This window comes from Lutjanus erythropterus, chromosome 6 (genome assembly GCF_056507025.1).
Source record: "Lutjanus erythropterus isolate fLutEry1 chromosome 6, fLutEry1.hap2, whole genome shotgun sequence".
Lineage (NCBI taxonomy): Eukaryota > Metazoa > Chordata > Actinopteri > Lutjaniformes > Lutjanidae > Lutjanus > Lutjanus erythropterus.
Window position 1 is genome coordinate 13900927 of NC_139322.1, and position 16613 is coordinate 13917539.

General features: G+C 43.1%; 1 protein-coding gene across 2 annotated transcripts in view; it reads left to right on the forward strand.

Annotated features, from left to right (window-relative positions):
- Nucleotides 1–16613, forward strand: part of LOC146324996 (cadherin-4-like) — a 311937-nt gene that overhangs the window by 215910 nt on the left and 79414 nt on the right. For both annotated transcript variants that reach the window (XM_084720702.1, XM_084720701.1), the window contains one exon: nt 9972–10169. In XM_084720702.1, coding sequence (XP_084576828.1) covers nt 9972–10169 — 198 coding nt within the window. The remainder of the gene's footprint in view (nt 1–9971; nt 10170–16613) is intronic.

A 16613-nucleotide genomic window follows, 5' to 3' on the forward strand; every position in this document is an offset into this window, starting at 1 on the left:
CCTCATGGTCAGATTCAGATTGATTTATGTTAACGTTATATTTTGTGGTTAAAAATCTACCACGCTTGGCCACAGTGGCCTCCAAAATCATCAAAATATGAAAGTTCTTTGTAGTAGCTTTAATATTCAACAAGTTTTCAGAAGACATGTTTTTTTGCAGCCTAAATGAGTTGTAATTTGTTTGCTCGTTCCACATGAAAGGGTCTTTCAGATGTTCGGATGTAGCGATTTACGTGCTTGTAATGTTACTGCTTTCATTCACAACAAAGCTGTGCCGGCATCCCTGAAATGTTGCTAGGTCTTAAGGTGGGAAAATGGGGGGTACAGATTTCCCTGAATATTTTTCCCTGCTCCCATCACACATTTGCCCATGCAGGAAATGTTCTCGAACATTTCAGGGATAGACTGCATGTGTCAGAGGGCTTAAGTCTTTTTTAGGCAAACTTGGTTTTTGGTTGTAATCAGCCATCATTGTGGTGGCTTAAACCATTTCCATTCTCTTCAGCTTTACAGAGCTAGATAACTTTTTGTTTTTTTTTAGTTTATAGTTGTGATTTTGTAGCTCACAACTGTAATGTTTGACTTAGTCTCACTGCTGTCATGGTGTCAGTTTCAGCTGTTTTTTGGCAACATTTATTCAGGTAAAAGGCTCCAAAAACCCATTATGCACTACCTGCCTGGCTCCTGCAAACAGTTAAGGTTAGGGACTAGCTAGTGAACATAGAGGAGCAGTTTGTAGCTAATGAACCAGATATTTCTCTCAAGAGTTAGAGTTTAAAGCAGCGCATTAATAAAACACCCTTTCATCCATTTTTACTCTTTAGTATATCAATAAATAAAATTAATTGAATGTCAATCCCGCATCCAATTCATGACAAAGATTTAAAGCAACTACAAGGAACTTTCAGAACATTTATAGGCCTTCACTTTATTGCTGTGCTAAGCCAGACTCACAGACACTTTCACACTAATAAATCTAATATGTAAACACTGAGATGGATGAACTTCAAAAGACATTTTGAACTGTACTGCCATCACTTTGAGTCTAGAGTTAATCATAACTGATAATAAACTATGAACTTGAGATGTATGCGTAAGCAAAAGATGAAAATAAAATCAATACAAAACTTATCTGATGCCAGCAAGGTTAGTATGAATGATTGAAGGCGTCAGAGTTTTGCAAGTAGTTTCACTTTTCTGAGAATTTAGATTTTAAGAGCAAGTACGTAAAAAAGTTTATAAAATAAATAGCTTTCAGCTGGATTTTCTTTGCATGGCCAGAGAACAGAAGAGATGGCACAAAGTCAGTCATAGAATCATAGAGACAAATAGAGAGGCGGAGTGGGACATCGGCCAACAAAGGATCTATTAGTGGGAGTGGGTGTTGGGATTGGGAGTATGTTGTTCTGGCTCTGAATAGGTTGGCCTTCATTCTCACACTTTTTGTAGCTCAGGCTGTTTCAAACAAATCACTGGGTAGTATGATATGAGCCTCAGTATTAAACAACATTGTGTTAAAGGTCAAATGACCGGCTATTTTTCTTCAATCTCCAGTGAGTCAACTAATATGAGGCTCCTGAGGAGACATGAAGAGAAAGACAAACAATCGGAGGGCTGGACAAGGTCAGGGGTCAGAAACACGCTACATGTTGGAACAAACATGTTTGCAGCGAGAGCCGGAACAGAAAGCAGGGCGCTGAAGCAAAATGTGATGTTTCATTATGGAAATGGCGCTTTGTGGCGTGCTCTGTTGAATAATAACTTCCAGATGTCTGGGTAGCCAGGGGCTGGCTGATATCAAAGCGTGCAGGGTTTTGGGGAGGCAGTGGCGTGGAGGGGAAGAGCTGGGACCACCGCCAGCTGGCTAAGGCTGATGGCACCGGGGCTGGGGGGCCGCATCCATTTCACACTCACTGACTCCTGTTCACATAGCGTTAGTGTGCGTAAGCGTGTGTGTCTGGTATGTGTGTGAGAATGTTATTTGTTTGTGCTTTATTTTTGTGAGAGATTAAGTCGGATCAGGAGTGAATTATGCTAATTTTGCGTTAAATTTTCATTGCTGTCTTTGTTTAGGGCGTAAAGTGTCTTATGTTGGGAGCCTATAGGTTTTATCTGCACTAAGTGCAGGGTTGCATGTCAAAGAGGGAAAACAACACACCCTTTAAATCTCTGGAATCTGTGGAGCAGTTGCTAAAAATTGTGATGTCTGACTCCAGTTTGCTTCTTCTCCTTATCCCCCATCTTTCATAACAGTTTGAAGAACTGTGCCGACATCTCCGCTTAACCTGTTTTTTAATCAATTTCATCACCTTCCTGTACTTTCTCTCTTTCTGTGCGAGTGTGAATAAGAAAGAGTGAAGCAGAGCTGCAGGGTTTGATCAGAATTACACCATGGCTCGAGAAAAGCCCACTTAAGCCTTTTGCAGCAGTGATGGGCACAGCTCTTTCTCTGTCTCTCTGTGTCTCTTTCTCTGTTTTTTTTCTCCATCTTTTTCTCTCTACATCTCTCCTCGGGGAACTCACTAGTACCTGTTAGCATGTGTAGATAAAAGGATCTGGAGCATGACTTATTTAGGCAGGGGGAGGAGAGGGGGGTCACATCTGCTTCTGACAACCCTTCTCCTCATCCCCCTCATTCAATCCCAAACATGTCTCGCTCCACCTCTGCCTCCCCGCACCGCTCTGGTGGGATGTGGGGCAACCATCCCCTGGAGTCAGGCCCACTAAGCCTTCCCCTCTCTGAAGAAAAAGAATACATTTGTCCAGACCCAGCTCACATCTGTCTCATCCCGCTCTGCTGACAAACCCGGTTTGCGCACACGGGCATGTTGCGCTTGGCAGAGGTTGGTCCCCTGAATATGGACTGAATGCAACGGATCATGTGCATGTTTCACTGAACTTGTCACACAGTACAGTGAACATGGGATACAGCAACATGTGTGTCCGGATGGCTAGGTTTTTCTACAGACTGGTAACAGTACAAGAGCAGGGGAATAGGGTGTTGGTGTGAGCATGAAAGCAAGCTGCTCAGACTCATGAGTATGATGAAGTTTTGGTCTGTTTCAGGGCTTATAGCTCCCCTAGTGGCCAGAAGAGGACCTGCTGCTTTCCTTCGACTACTAATTGGAAACATAAATTTTAACATTCTACTAGTATTGCCACATTTTTGTCATAGGTTCATAGTTTATTCATAATACATGTTTTATTGAATCTTTTTGAAACTTTTATTGTGTCTGTTTTGTCATACATCATTTTGCTAAGCAGTTTAAAGACTTTATTGGAAGTTAATTCTTGACCTTGGAGATAGTATTTAACAAAACAATTTAAGCAACAAAGAGCAAATTTTCATACACTTTCTATTTTGTTATGAGTATTATATTCACAATGGATCAGTTTACTAAGTGTATGTAAATGGTGTGACCTGGCCCTGCAGTTCTCCCCAGCTCTGTGAAGCATTTAAGTGTTTTAGAACTGATTATTTTCAGTATACAGCCTGAAATTGCATTTTGTTTCAGCTCTATGCTCTCATCCATGTTGTTTCCAGATCCAAGGAGCTGTTTTTGTTTTTTAATCTCAGCTAAACCCACCGTACACTGTTTTTCTAGCTATAAACAGAGTATAGATGAAGTTAACGACTAGCTTGTTTCACACTGTGGCACTTTTAGCAGCTAATGAATGAGATATTCACTCTGGTCTTGGTGGAGACCAAAAGCTAAAAGAGCAATGAATGCTATAAAGACAGCGCTAAATGAATGCTCATGTTGCTTTGTGTCTGCTCTATGTGTAAATAGATAACTGTAGGCCGTCATGTTCACCATATCACTTTATAAAGCTGAGATGAAAAAAACAACATTTTTGACCCTTTTAGAGCCCATCCCTGGTCATATTGTGCAGACGTGTGCATATATGCAAACTTTTTTGCATTAGCATCAAAAGCCATCATTTTTTCTTCTTGTAAATCACCCCGCCCCTTTTTGATGAGCCTCAACCTTCTCCTTTCCTGTTTCTTGTACATAGATATACGGTGTGCTAGCCTCATATTTGTTGAAAAAAAGAAATCGCTAGCTAACTAGCTAGCTAATGTACATCAGCTAACTAACATTAGCTAACTTCAGATGTGACTAGCCAATGCGATTAGCCTACTGTTACTGAAAGTGCACTGGATTGCATTACATGATGTTTGAAATGTAGCGCTTAGTTGATGAAACTGAACATGACACCTTCGCCCATGCCTCTCCACACACCAAACCCCTACCCACCCACACAAACACATACACACCATATGCCAGGTTGCTTGACACATTTCCTTTAAAGCAGCCTTAAAAGCTTTTCTCCTGGGCGTCCATCTAATGAAGTCAGCCTTGAAAGCATTGTTTCCACTGGCAGATACAAGCCAACCCTCTGAGGGATCTTGACCAGGCAAGAACAAACAGAGGGAGACAAAGAGAAAACACTTTTTATAGACTGCATTGTACAGGACCCTCAACTTTCAATATGTGCCAGGAGCCATTCCCATCTTCCAACACAGTAGCCTGCGCTTGTGTTGTATTTTATTTTTATTCTCAAATGTCAAATGCTGGGGAGGAACTGTAAGGCTACATATTGCACAGAAGTAATATAAAATGAAAAATTGGAAGAGGTATTAAAAACACTAGCCTCTTTATATGTAAATGTATGGTGATTGAACCTCTTTCTCTTATGCTTCAGAATCCAGGAGCCCAGATCTTCTTGTACTCTGACAGAAATACCATTCCTTGTGCACGCACACACACACACACCCTGCATGCATACATAGCTGCACACAGACATGGAGCATGCACATATATTCTCCACTCTCTGCCTGCATCGCTTTCTTTACAGTAATTGAATCACGGTATCCTCGGCCTGCCTGTTTTCATGACTCACATTCAGACACATAATCTGGTACATAGGCCACACACTCCCTCGGCCAACAAAACAAGAATCCTTAACTAGCCTGAACAGATATCTGACAGCACATAATTAAAATTAACCACAGAATTGTAATCAAATTTTTAAAAATCTTGGGTTCCATACTACTAATACGCTTGTAAACATGTCTGTACTTTTTTCTGTTGGTTTTTTCCTCATGAATGTGTTTTACACATGTTGGCTCAAATACATGTAATTCATTTGTGTTCTTACCTGTAAATTACCTGTTAAAATAATTTCCTGTTATTAGGGATGTACCCTACTCAGAATTTTATCAGATTTGCCTGTGAGTGCGTGTTGCCATGTGAATTTTTTTAGCAAGATGTTTTTTAGCAAATGTTAGCTATGTTAATATAACTTTACATTTATGACCATATTAGAGTGTATATCATAAACTACAGCAGGAAGTTGGGTCACTTAAATCCACCATTGTTTACTGTTGTATCTGCGATGGTTAGATCTAAGTGATATGTGGATCATTACGAAAGCTTGAGTTGCCCCTTATGCAATATTACAGTGTTCAAATTTTAGTTAATACAGCCCTTTATCTATTTTATCCTAATATTTTAAAGGCACTTTTATAGATTTTTGCCTTTATAGTCCTGCATCCACAAAGCACCTATGCGAGAGAGAGTAACCCGCAAACATTGGACCACAGTGTATAAATAAAGGTTGAGTGAACGAATGAATGAATGAAAACATTCCCTCCATTGGTGCCCTCAGAGCAGACCTGACAAATGAACTGGGAATTTGCTGAGACCTGGCGGTTGGAGTGAGCGGTTGGCAAAGCTCCGTGCTGCTGTTTTTACCTGCTGGTGCACCATCAGCCTACCACAGCCCAGTGCTCGAGGAATCACTGTTATTGAAACAAGCTGTCAGGACCCACTGACTGGGAGGAGAGACTGAGAAAAACAATAACACTGCAAGAGAAGGGCAGGGGGGAGCACGGGAGCAAGGGATAGCTCAGGGGAACGTGATTGAGACAGAGAGTGTAACTGATGCAGAGCTTCAGCGATGATGTTTCGTGACTGAATTCTTGACATATTTTTACTGGCTTGTAACCCTGAGAAATGTTGGTAAACTTACTGTGGAACAACTCTGCAGGTTGTCAATTTAATATAACCTTTAGATCACTTACATCCAGCACATCTATTCAGCCCCTGGGACACCAAACATGTTGAATTAAGAAGAAAGCCTTGAGATGGTGGACATATGTAACCTTGGCATAGAGGTGTTGATTCATGTAATGCACTTGAACATAAGAAGCAACATTTCTGATTATCCGCACTCGGGTGCCTTAACCAGCCCAGGGGAACACAATTAAAGCTGTCTCACTGTATTTTCAATTACGTTTGTTTCTTTCCACTTTGGAAGCATCTGTAATGAGGCAGGATCTCTGTAGTTCACCTTCATATGTTTTGCAGTATTTCCACACAAGGACATTAATTTAGATAGGCGATATGCCTGATAGCTTCAGCATTTGATGTAGCTCCTCTGACTCATGGGTGAGTTAATGTTCATGAGGAGATTGAAAATGGGCTCCTTTCAACTTCCTTATTTGAGCATCTTTCAAAAAGACAGGTTTGTGGTGGTCATTTCTCTCTGCCTGCAGGGAGTGTGTGAGGGGAGTGTATGATGGGAGAATACCGTATGATTGAAGCTTGTGTCTGCGACTCAGCTGTCACTGTCTTCTGAAAGAGGCTGTAAATCCTACCTCAGACATGCTCTGTGTTAATAGACTTTTTATACCCGGTGTAAATGACAAAGTCTGTAGTTTATGGTCTCCTGCACATATATGCACCATATCCACACACACACACATACGATAAGACTTCAAAGACTTAACATCTGTGTGCTTCGCACTTTACAGGTCTGTCCTGCTCAGGCCTTATGCATGAGGACACAAATGAACTATAAAGGATGTCAGATGTCAGCATCATTTAGCACATTGTGTTTTTAATACTGCGATGATACATTTTTTTTCTTTCCATGTTGTTTTATCAAGCCAATCTGAGTAATGTGTGTAAATAATTGAACAAGAGTTTCTTGTGGACTTGGAGTCTTACTTCAAATTGTTTTGGAAATAGTTCCCTTGGCAACCACATTTGAGCTAATAGACAAAATGGTAAATAAGAAGAGCTTTTGTAGATAAATAAAACAGGATTTTTTTCATGTCGGGTTTGCTAAGAGAGCATGGAAGGTCATGCATTTCTGTTTAGTTTATATTTTCTCATTGTAATTAATTTCATAGTTTCAACTGATATGCTAAAATTATTAAACATCAGTTTCTTCTGCCCAGCTCCAGCCAATTCCGTGTCATTGCACACAATAAATGGTCTATTTGCTATATACATTCATTTAAAACCTCCTTTTTGTCACAGCATAATTTTTCTCTGTTTCTTTCTGTCTTCTTTTTGGGAGGGGGGGTATAACTGTTATTTGAGAGATTTATTAGGAGTTTATCATTTGACTTTATGAGAGCCAAAATATAGACAAGGAAAAAATATTTTTACCAAATCCCAAGGCATTGTATAAGGTGTGTCAATGATCCTTTTTCTGGTTGCCAAGCTTCCTACTCGCCACTTAGGTGCAGGACAACTATTAGTGACCAGCTGGGTTAGTGAGGCAGCAAGTAAGTAATCGACTGAGCGAATGACTGAATGAAAGAGTGAATTAGTGTGAAGGGATCCATAGCACTTTGTTTCCATAGCAACATCATGCATTCTCTTCAGCTATAGTGACTGAAGAAGAGGTCAGTCTGCAGAGTGCAGATCTCCACCAGGCCACCAAAACTGCTAATATGCAAACATTTTCTGTTTTGTTTTGTTTTGTTCTTTTGTATGTACGTTTTCTCATCTAGATTTTAGCAGAGTGTTTAATACATTTTTGTACAGTAAATTCTCAAGTTTCTTTAAGATGTATAGAGTAGTGTAATGGTATTGTAACCAAGCTTATTTGGTTCACCTAACTGCATAAACAAAACAAGTTAACAACAAACAGCATGATAACTTCTCAAGTATTTATTTAGAACATTTTGTTATTTATTTCGAACATTAAAAGCAGGCTGTTGGTTTTACGACAATACAATAGATATATAAAGTTACATTTTTGGAGAAACTCACAAAAGCTGAAAGTAATGTACTCTTGATGTTGCTTATTCATAGATCTGAGCCTGTGTCCCATGGGAATCCGTCTCTATTCAGAAGGTTAATGTTTTGGCATAGAGCTGATTAGAGCCGCCCCCACTAACTGAATTTAATTTCAACAAATAACCACTATCATGTTCAAGTTTCAAAAAAATGGTCTCACTACAAAGACACGGCTACTATGGAAACTAACATTATCACAAAAGATTACAATTGGACTTATTCAATAAAAGAAGGAGTCTCATCTTTCCGCTCATACCTAATGTATGAAATTCCACCATAACACAATTTTCAAAGTAGGAGAAAATTACATTTAATAACATACAAATAACGTGTAATAACATTTATACTGCATGCAAAATACTACATGCTTTTTGCTTTTGCTGTACAGAATTTGGGGTGAGATGTAAAGGGACCCCTTTGAAAATGGCTGCCAGTTTTCCCTCACCAAAATCTGGAGCATTATTTATCCTCCATGACATGGTTGTTACCAATGGTTGCTTACTACCTGCTATGAAAGACGGAGTGTAACATGTGTAACACTCACACATGCACACACACAACCAAATGCATGATCCCCTGTAAGCTTACGCCTGGCAGAGATAATAATAGACATGGCTGTGTGTTGCACATGCAGCAACACAATGACAAAAGGAAGATTGACACGGCTGCCTTTCATGATGGAGACTGAGGAGCCAGAGAGCTGCCTTACACGCTCCTCACCAAAGTTATGATTACAACACATTAGAATTGCAGTGATTAATTGATCAATTGATTATTAATCGGTTATTTAATGAATGGCCAACTATTGAGTTTTTTGTTTTTTTTTAAAGAAAAACATCAAGTTCTCTGATTCCAACGTCTTAAATGTGAATATTTTTTCCAGTTTCTATACTCCTCTATGACAGTAAACTAAATATTTTTGGGTTGTGAGCAAAACAAGATATTTGAGGACATCATCTTTGGCTTTAGGAAACACTGATTGACATTTTTCACATTTTACAGACCAAACAACTGATTAATCGAGAAAATAATCATCAGATTAGTCAATGATAAAAAAAATAATAATTGTTAGTTGCCGCCATAAGTATTTTATTTAGAGTTGTACTTTCAAACAGTAAGGGGATGGTCCCACTAGAATTTATATTAGCCACTGCCATCTGAGCCGGTAATGGTTGAGATTTTTCCAACCTGCTGCCAAGGCAACCATTGACCACTGCAACCATAGAAACAACACCATGGAAAATGATGCAGGAGCCAATTTTACCTGTAGTTGAGTTCCCTGAATTATGTACCTCTCCCCCAGCAATGAAGAAACGTGCTATTATGGAAAAATGGTTCCCCAGCAACATGAGCTTTAAAGTTTGATTATCCAGTGCTTATAATGTTGATTAAATAGACTTGCTAACAGTTTCCTCTATTTTAAGCGACAGTAAGATTAGAGAATGTAAAGTATGGTGCAGATCAGCCAGAAGCTATAGTTTTGGAGTTGTACCCTGCTGCTGCCTATTTCCTCTTATTATTGGCCTGTCAGTCATCTGTAAAGCTCTGTGAACTGTACTAACCTGCATGAAATATATATATATATATATTCATATATAGAAATAATATATAAAGTTTCATTGACTTCTCTTTTTTTTAAATACAGATACTTGATGTTGCCAGGTAGCTTACACAATGCTAACCACTTACTATCTGAAAAAAACACTAATTTATAACAGTTTTAAACATATCTCATTAACTTGATTAGAAATACTGAAATGTTATTCTTGTTGTCCTGTGAGTTTCTGCTTTGAGACTGAAAAGACTTGGGCATCACATCAGTTACTGTTACCATTAACAGCCTTCTAAATAAAGCCTTGTGTTGTCTTAAAGGTCACAAAGGAAGAGGGCAAAGTCGCTGAGAGAAAGGAGAGGAAGGAGGCTTTCCAAGCACCACCTCCTGTCATCATGTTCTCAGGGTCCAGCCTGAACAGCTCCAAGGGTCTACGGAGACAGAAGAGGGACTGGGTGATCCCACCAATCAACGTGGCAGAAAATTCACGAGGACCGTTCCCTCAGATGCTCGTCAGCGTAAGTGACAGATCTGATGGGCCGCATCACTGATTTGTTCTGAATTTACAGCTGGGATTTCTTGAGGGCACTTCACGGCTAACGCTGATTGTGGGTGTGTGATGAACTGTGATAAAGAACAGAAATACATTAGCATAACTGGTTTGTTCTCCACATCCTCACTGATGATTATGTTGTGTTCCCCTGATGTAATTATAGCCACAAAATCTTAAGGTATTTAAACAGCCCTGATTGGCCCTGAGAAGTTTTCCCTTCAGACGCAGAGCAGGCTCCAGAGCAGCTAAGCTGCTAAACTCTTCCACAGTGGGAGGTCCACTGGGTTCACAGTGAAACAAATGATTATTTCTGCTCCTCTCTGCATCCTTTCTATCCTTTATCAGGCCATTTCAGAAAGGTTGCCCGAAGTTTAATACTATTTCTATAGCTCCTTTATAAAAATACAATTTGTCACAGAATCTTTGCTGAAGCCATAACTCTAGGCCTCCAGAGGGATATAAGGAGAACAAATGAAAAGCAGCTATTCCCAAGCCCAAAAGAGCAATGTGGCTCATCCCCTATGCCCCAGTAATTACATGATGGTTTAAACTTAAAGTTGAGATGCAATGGAAAAATGCCCTTTTAACCCTTTTAGATCATCAGTCATGTTGTGAGCAACATATGCCAACAAGTATAAAAACATCCAGTTTATTTGTATTTTTATGTCAAAATCCTGGAAAATCAAATCATGTTTTCTTCCTGTAAAACAAAATACGATGCATGCTTACATAAACTAGAACCACCTGCCAATCAACCTTCAACTTTTAGTGGTGCAGAGCTAAAGTTATATACAGTATATGATTTATTAGTTTGGTAGCAACAGTATGGTATGTGGATGGTACATTCCAAGATGTTAGCCACCTCAAATCTTGTTTTATTTCCCTAAAAAACAGTTGTTACGGGTCTGCTGGCTGGAATTTATTCACTTTGGGGAAAGTGGTATCTGTGACCAAAGATTATGCTCAAGGCATTTACAGTGGACTGCTTCAGCACTAATGTCAGCTACATGGAACATTCAAGGATTCAAGGATTCAAGGATTCAAGGTACTTTATTGTCATACCAGCTCACCTTTACAGTTTATGGTACGAAATTGGTACTCGGGTCCAGGATTGAGCCATAAATAATTAAAAACAAAGTATTTAAAGAGCGCAAATAAGGCAAGAGAAGAATATACACAAGACAATATACGGTAAGGCAAATATACAAGTAAGACTAATAGATACAAGGATAAAGAGGCTGAGATCAGCACTGCTAATGCTAGGTCTAAGAGAAACACGCATGAGCAAGTATTTTAAGAGCACATGTTTAGTAAAGTGAGTTAGTGCGGTAAAGTGTGTGTGGTGCAGGTATGTGGTGGGGAGGGATGGAGAGAGTTGGGGGGGGTGGGGTCTATAGAGCATGGCTCGAGTTCAGCAGTCTGACAGCTTCGGGAAAGAAGCTGTTCCTGAGCCTGGTGGTTCTGCTCTGGATGCTCCTCAGCCGCCTGCCTGAGGGGAGGGGCTGGAACAGTTGGTGGGCGGGGTGGGTGGGGTCCTTCATGATGCGAAGGGCCCTCCCCCTGCATCGTGATGTATAGAGGTCCAGGGTGGTAGGAAGGCTGCTCCCCACTGTCCTCTGTGCTGCCTTCACCACCCTCTGCAGGTTCTTCCTCTCGGCAGCGGTGCAGCTGCCATGCCACACAGTGATGCAGGTGCAGAGGACGCTCTCCACCGCACAGTGGTAGAAGCTCCTCAGGACTGAGTTACCAAGTCCAGCTCTCCGCAGCTTCCTGAGGAAGTAGAGACGCTGGTGGGCCTTCCTGACCAGACAGGAGGTATTGGTTCTCCAGGTGAGGTCGTTAGATATATGCACACCCAGGTACCTGAAGCTGGAGACCACCTCCACAGCTGCTCCTCCGATGTACAGGGGAGCGGGGGGGTGCTTGTCCTTCCTGAAGTCCACCACCATCTCCTTGGTCTTCTTGACGTTGATGCAGAGGTTGTTTTCTCTGCACCACTGCACCAGGTGTTCCACCTCCTCTCTGTATTTGGACTCATCGTTGTTCGTGATGCGTCCCACCACTGCTGTGTCGTCCGCGAACTTCACTATATGACAGCTGGGGTGTCTCGCCGAGCAGTCATACGTCAGCAGAGTGAACAGGAGGGGGCTCAGCACACAGCCCTGGGGCGAGCCAGTGCTGAGGGTGATGGAGGAGGAGACGGTGTTGTGGATCCTGACAGTCTGGGGTCTGTCAGTCAGGAAGTCCAGGACCCAGTTCCCCAGTGTGGGACTCAATCCCAGAGAGGTGAGCTTCTGCACCAGGGTTTGTGGGATGATGGTGTTGAATGCTGAGGAGAAGTCCAAGAAGAGCAGGCGGGCGTAGGAGTTCTTGCTCTCCAGATGGGTTAGGGCTGTGTGGACCACCGATGAGATGGCATCGTCAGTGGAGCGGTTTTTCCGGTATGCGTACTGATGGGGGTCCACAGTGACGTCGATGGCGTTCTTGATGTGGGGCATGACCAGCCTCTCGAAGCACTTCATGACGACCGGGGTGAGAGCTATGGGTCGGTAGTCGTTTAGGCCTGTCACTGTGGGGCACTTGGGGACAGGGACAATTGTGGCAGTTTTTAGGCAGGTGGGGACGGATGCCAGTGACAGTGAGGTGTTGAAGATGTCCGCCAACACCTCGGACAGCTGGTGTGCACAGTCTCTCAGTACCCGCCCTGAGATGTTGTCGGGGCCTGCAGCTTTGCGGGGATTGATTCCCTGAAGGGTCATCCTCACGTCTGCAGTGGTCACACTGAGGGGTGTGTCACTGGGTGGTGGTATAAGTCTGGTGCTGGGGGGGGTGTCAGGGTCCTCAAAGCGGGCGTAGAACCTGTTGAGTGCGTCTGGCAAGGAGGGGTCCCTGGGGCACTGTGCGTCCTTGGTGTTGTAATCCGTGATGCACTTGATGCCCTGCCACATGCGCCGGGGGTCGTTTGTGGTGAAGTGACCCTGGATTTTCTTTGCGTATGTGGCTTTGGCCCTTGCAATGCCTGCAGTCAGTTCTTTCCTCGCCTCTCTGAGCGCTGGTGCCTCACCTGCCCTGAACGCAGCGTCCCTGGCTTTCAGCAGAGCTCTGACCTCAGCATTCAGCCAGGGTTTCTGGTTTGGGTAGCAGGTTAGCGTCTTGGTGGTGGTGACATCATCAGTGCACTTAGAGATGAATCCGAGGACGGAGGAGGTGTATTCCTCCAGGTCCAGCTCTCCCTCACACGTGGCTGCGTCCCTGAAGATCTGCCAGTCTGTGCACTGAAAACAGTCCTGGAGCACAGAGGCTGAGTCCCTTGGCCACACAGTGACTGTCTTCTTGGTTGGCCTGGACCGTCTCAACAGGGGGCGGTATGTTGGCGCCAGCAGGATGGAGATGTGGTCGGAGAGGCCAAGGTGGGGGCGAGGAAGGGCTCTGTATGCACCGCGGATGTTACTGTACACGCAGTCCAGAGTGTTGTTTCCACGTGTGGGGATGGTGACATGCTGGTAGAAACTGGGCAGAGTGTCCGTCAGTTTCACGTGATTGAAGTCCCCTGCAATCACGTAAAACGCCTCCGGGTGCCTCGTCTGCAGCGAGCTAATGGTGTCGTGTAGCTCCTGTAGTGCTTCGTTAGCATAAGCATTAGCACCCGGCGGGATGTAAACAATGGTGACGAACACCGCGGTAAACTCCCGTGGCAGATAGTACGGCCGACATCTTACAGTCATCAGTTCAATCGCCTCGGAGCAGTGGCTTTTTACCAGTCCGCAGTTCGTGCTCCAGCGCTCGTTCACGTAGATACAGAGTCCTCCTCCCCGTGTTTTGCCCGAACGGTAGTCGCGGTCCGCTCGGAAGAGCTGTAGTCCATCGATCTGGTAGGCTGAGTCCGGCATGTTGTTGTTAAGCCAGGTTTCCGTGAGGCAAAGAACAGCACAGTTCCTCATCTCCGTAAAAGCACTCAGCCTCAGACGTAACAGGTCCACCTTGTTGTCCAGAGAACGGACGTTGGCCAGAAAGAGAGTTGGAATCGGCGGTCTGTTAGCCTTTAGCCGGGCTAGCATGCCCGCCCGCTTTCCTCTCTTTTGTTTACGGGCACATCGTCTCCTTTTGCCCGCGTCTCCACGTACTCTGCTGCGCCACACCGTTGACCTCAGGAGCCGGTGCCTTCCGAGTACGGATTTCAGCTTTGGTGAGATTGTGATCGCCGAACTTCCTCTGATGGCTAACAGTTCGGTTGTGCTGTACTTCACCTGCGAGTTTTGCACTAAACTAGTGCCAAAGACGGCCTCAGAGGTTTTTAAAGTAAGGCTTGGTCCCGGGAGCTCGAGAAGCCGCTGCACCGCTGTGCGCCGCCATCTTGGATGTGACATCATCATCAAGTCATCATAATGCACTGGGGGACCAGACCTTAAAGATCATACTGTAAAAAAACTCAACTTAATGGCTCTGTCACTGATTAGGTGGATCATATTTTATAGACAATATGCTTTCCAGTTTTCCTTTGATTTACCGCAGCTGTTTAGCTCTGAGCGACTCTGGCTCAGAGTTTCTGCTAACGTAGCTGCCATGAACAGGCCACAGAACTAGGATTATAGCAGCCTCCCAGTAAACACAGTTCGACCAGGACTGACCAGGTCCGACCATTTTCAGTGTTTCCTCATGGAAAAATGGCTTTACTTGCTAAAGTGGCAAACCGCTAGTGGCCAGTAGCGTGGTTAGCCATGCAGGTAACTTAAATGGCTCAACCCCCAGGTGCACAAGCCAAACCCAACAAGTAAAACGCCTTTGTACTGCAATCCGTGTAATCAAACCTCAGTTGGTCTCTGTTTTAGGTCCCAGTCTCACCATGTTCATTAGGAGCTCCCAGTCCAGGTTGATGGACCAAGTCTGTAGCTAAATGCATGAAGGGGTGTTGCGTAATTCAGCACTACTGGCTACAGCAACAAGCCCCCCCTGGAAGCAAATAGCTCTCTGATTTCCATTTCATGTTAAACAACATGTTAAACAACCTGCATCCATGTCTAAAGCACCAGGAATATTTTCGCAGTAACACTTCAGCTCTTATTATTATTCAATAAACTTATCCTAATTTAGTATTCAAGATTGTAATGTGGCAACAACAACTGATTCCCATCATTGCAAATTTAATTTCCTCAAAACTGCCAGTTTTGATAAGTACAAAATAAAAATACAACATGGTGAGTGTTGGAGGTCGAGCCTGTACAAGTTGTCTGAGAGGAAAAAAAAACATTAATAAATAAATGTTTGTGTAAATGTGTTGTGCAAAAGCTGGGGCTGCAGAGTGTTTAAAATTCAGAGATTCTGTCACAACAGAATATGCAGTTTGCCTCTCACATAGCAAAGCTCTAGACTCTTAAGCTTGTGGTGCGCGCTGTAATTCATCAAAAAACATCATTCCAGGAGTCCGCAGCTTCATTCCCTGCTCCCATTCTCTTTATCTGGAATATCTAGCCATCAGCTTTTCCTCGCTGTTTACAAAACTCTCACAGTTTATCTCTTTTGGGTCTTAAATTGTGCAAAAGAAGCATTTTTTCCTTCTTTTGTTTCTGTTCTTTGTTTTTCTACCGGGTTTCATCCAATCCCCAGGGAAAAGCCTGGGGAGCTGCTTGAAGGAAACTTTTTTATTCTCTTTTTTTTTTATAGTGAAACAAAAACACCAAGTCAAAGACTGGAGAGTTTGTAAGTCTTTGTTTTGGAGTTGGAGTGCTTCTACAGCTGGAGTGTGTCCCATCAGCCTGGCATGGTGTGGCACTCTCGTCTGAGCCCGCTGAGCCCCTCAGTAGTGCTACACCAGCCATAAACTGGCCAGACAGTTCTGCTGATTCCATGAGCCGGTCAGAACCAGAGAAAGAGATGGAGAGGATGGGGCAGGGAGAAAGAGAGAGGGGTATCAAAGGAACATTTGGAAGTATAGTGTGCAGCCAAACACAATCCACTTTGTGCAGTAAATAGGTCCGTCAGGGGCTGGTGGATTGCTGAGAGTGGAGCGTTCAGAGCAGAGGAGAAGTGATGCGTGCTGATGCCTCTGTTGGGCTCTCAGGCTCCCGTCTTTCTCTTTAATGATGACTGGAGGGCAGGCAGGGCCATACTGAGAACTAGAGATTTTAACAAGGAGACAGCTCAGGGGGTTGGATGGCATGGGGATGATTTTGCCATACTTATTGTTTATGTGTTTAGTCCACTTTTATAACCTCTTTGTTCCTCTGCTGAGAATTGAGGCTTTTCTTGTGTCTGTTTAATTTCCCTCCATCAAACCAACAAAAAATTCCAAAATCTTTAATACCATCAAGAGCACAGAACTTTTTTTTTTTCAGTTACTGACATTTAATATGTTTAATCACAATTTCAGATTTTGTGTGGAACATGTTGCAAAACAGAGCTTGCAGTCTTT